At 50.6% G+C, this 1,801-nt stretch overlaps 1 protein-coding gene across 1 annotated transcript; it reads right to left on the bottom strand.

The window, feature by feature from the left end:
- Positions 1-291: 291 nt before the first annotated feature.
- On the bottom strand, positions 292-960 carry LOC103754386 (claudin-8-like). The gene has a single exon (XM_008920197.2). The coding sequence runs from the start codon at positions 958-960 to the stop codon at positions 292-294; it is 669 nt and encodes a 222-aa protein (XP_008918445.1).
- Positions 961-1,801: the final 841 nt, after the last annotated feature.

The following is a 1,801-nucleotide window of genomic DNA, read 5'->3' as shown; positions in this document are numbered from 1 at the left end:
CAAACACACATGGAAGAACATTTCCTGTAGGTGTGTTAGAGAGCAGAAATCTATGTCAACAGCAAAGGGACAAAAGTGCCCCTCCATTACAGACCTGCAGTTTAATTATCAAGTCAATCAGCACATGTCAACCTGCCAAGCAGGAAGATCACAGGATGCCCTGTCCCTGGAAGTTCAAGGTCAGGCTGGACAGGGCTTGGAGCCACCCGGTCCAGTGGAAGGTGTCCCTGCCCTTGGAACTGGATGATCTTTAGGGTTCCTTCTGCCCCACACCATTCTGTGACTCCATGATCACACGTAGGCGTGGACCCCCAGGGATGGCCCTCTGGCAGCGCCCGGGTTGCGCAGGCTGCGACGGGAAAGCGATGGATACCTGGATTTTGCGGATGTGTCAGCCCAGCACCAGAAGTGACAGTACATTGCTCCTGCAGCAATGAGGAGGGCAGTGCTCACCCAGCCCACGTAGAGAGCAGCTCCCAGTTCCCGTTTCAGTGGCACAGGGACTTCTGGATCATAGAAATCACGGATGATGCTCCCTCCAGTCCAGGACACGGGGATCAGAACGAGGGCGCCCGTCAGGAGAAAGGCAACTCCAGCTGCCAGGATGAAGATACTGATGCCCTGGGGGTCCTCCTTGGTCCTCTGAGTGTACTTCACACCAACAATGGCCATCAGAAAGGAGAGGACTGACAGGACCACGGCGATGCACATGAGGGCCCTGAATGCCTCCAAGGGTGGGGGGAGAGCCAGGAAAGAGTCATAGAACTTGCACTGCAGCCTGAGGCCCAGCTGGCTGATGCAGTCCATCCACAGCCCTTCCCAGATGGTCTCGAACACCACGATGTTGCCATCAAGGTAGGCAGAAACCCTCCACTGGGGCATGACCGTGGCTGCCAAGGTCCCCACCATGCCGATGCCCCCGAAGATGAGGCCACTGATCTGCAGCACACAGCAAGCCATGCTGCTCCTGGGAAACACAGCTCCAGCACAGCAGCCCGGGAGGTCTTCCAAAAATCACTTGTTCACAGAAGCCACACGAAGCACGAGAGGGAATGTTGGGTGCAGCAGGTTGGGTTTTCTCAGCAGCAGCTCGCTCCCATCCCAGGTTCAGACAGGTGGAAATCCATTTCTGGCTGGCTGGAAGGACCTGCTATTTATTTGCCTTGAAATCCCCTCTGACTCCAGTGCCTACCCATCAAGCCTAACGAGTTTCCAGCCAATGGAAGCCCAGGAGGGGTGTGTCATAGCTGATTTCACTGCTTCTCGTAGTGTGTCTGCAGCGCTGCTATAATTAAGCAAGTGTCAGGGATTCAATTAAAGGTACCTAATTGCAGGGCTAATCATTTCTTAACTTCGAGATTGCAGCTATGTTGAAATTCAGAAAGTCTGAGCTTTTCATCTGTTATAATATTGTATTAAAACAGGTCATTAGAGTTGTTCTTACAACAAAAGCTAAACTTGAGACTTGGAGTGGGACTTACTTTTTAAGTGCTACAGCCCTGGGAAAACACCTGATTGTTATTTTTGTTTTAAATCCAGCTAGGAGGTACTTGTTGTAGCTCTTCAATGTAGATTCCCCCTTTTGATCAAATACAAAAGTATAATTATGATATAAGACAGGTACAGGAAAGTCAAGTATTCCAATCAACATCAAAGCTTTGCTCTACCAGCTCCAAAACTCCCAAGGACGACAAAGAAAAGAGCTGGCAGAGTTCCACGGCTCCTTCTTTTTGAATTCAGGAGTAAGGTCACTGTTAGGAAATAATCCTCTACGAGACTCTCTCCTGATTAGAAGGACAGT

The sequence above is a fragment of the Manacus vitellinus genome, unplaced genomic scaffold, assembly GCF_001715985.3.
Source record: "Manacus vitellinus isolate BGI_N305 unplaced genomic scaffold, ASM171598v3 scaffold_35_pilon, whole genome shotgun sequence".
NCBI classification, from domain to species: domain Eukaryota; kingdom Metazoa; phylum Chordata; class Aves; order Passeriformes; family Pipridae; genus Manacus; species Manacus vitellinus.
This window is presented reverse-complemented; position numbering and strand designations above follow the sequence as displayed.

What these genes read in the sequence shown, in the direction of transcription:
- LOC103754386 (XM_008920197.2), bottom strand. Translation starts at nt 960, where the DNA reads ATGGCTTGCTGTGTGCTGCAGATCAGTGGCCTCATCTTCGGGGGCATC.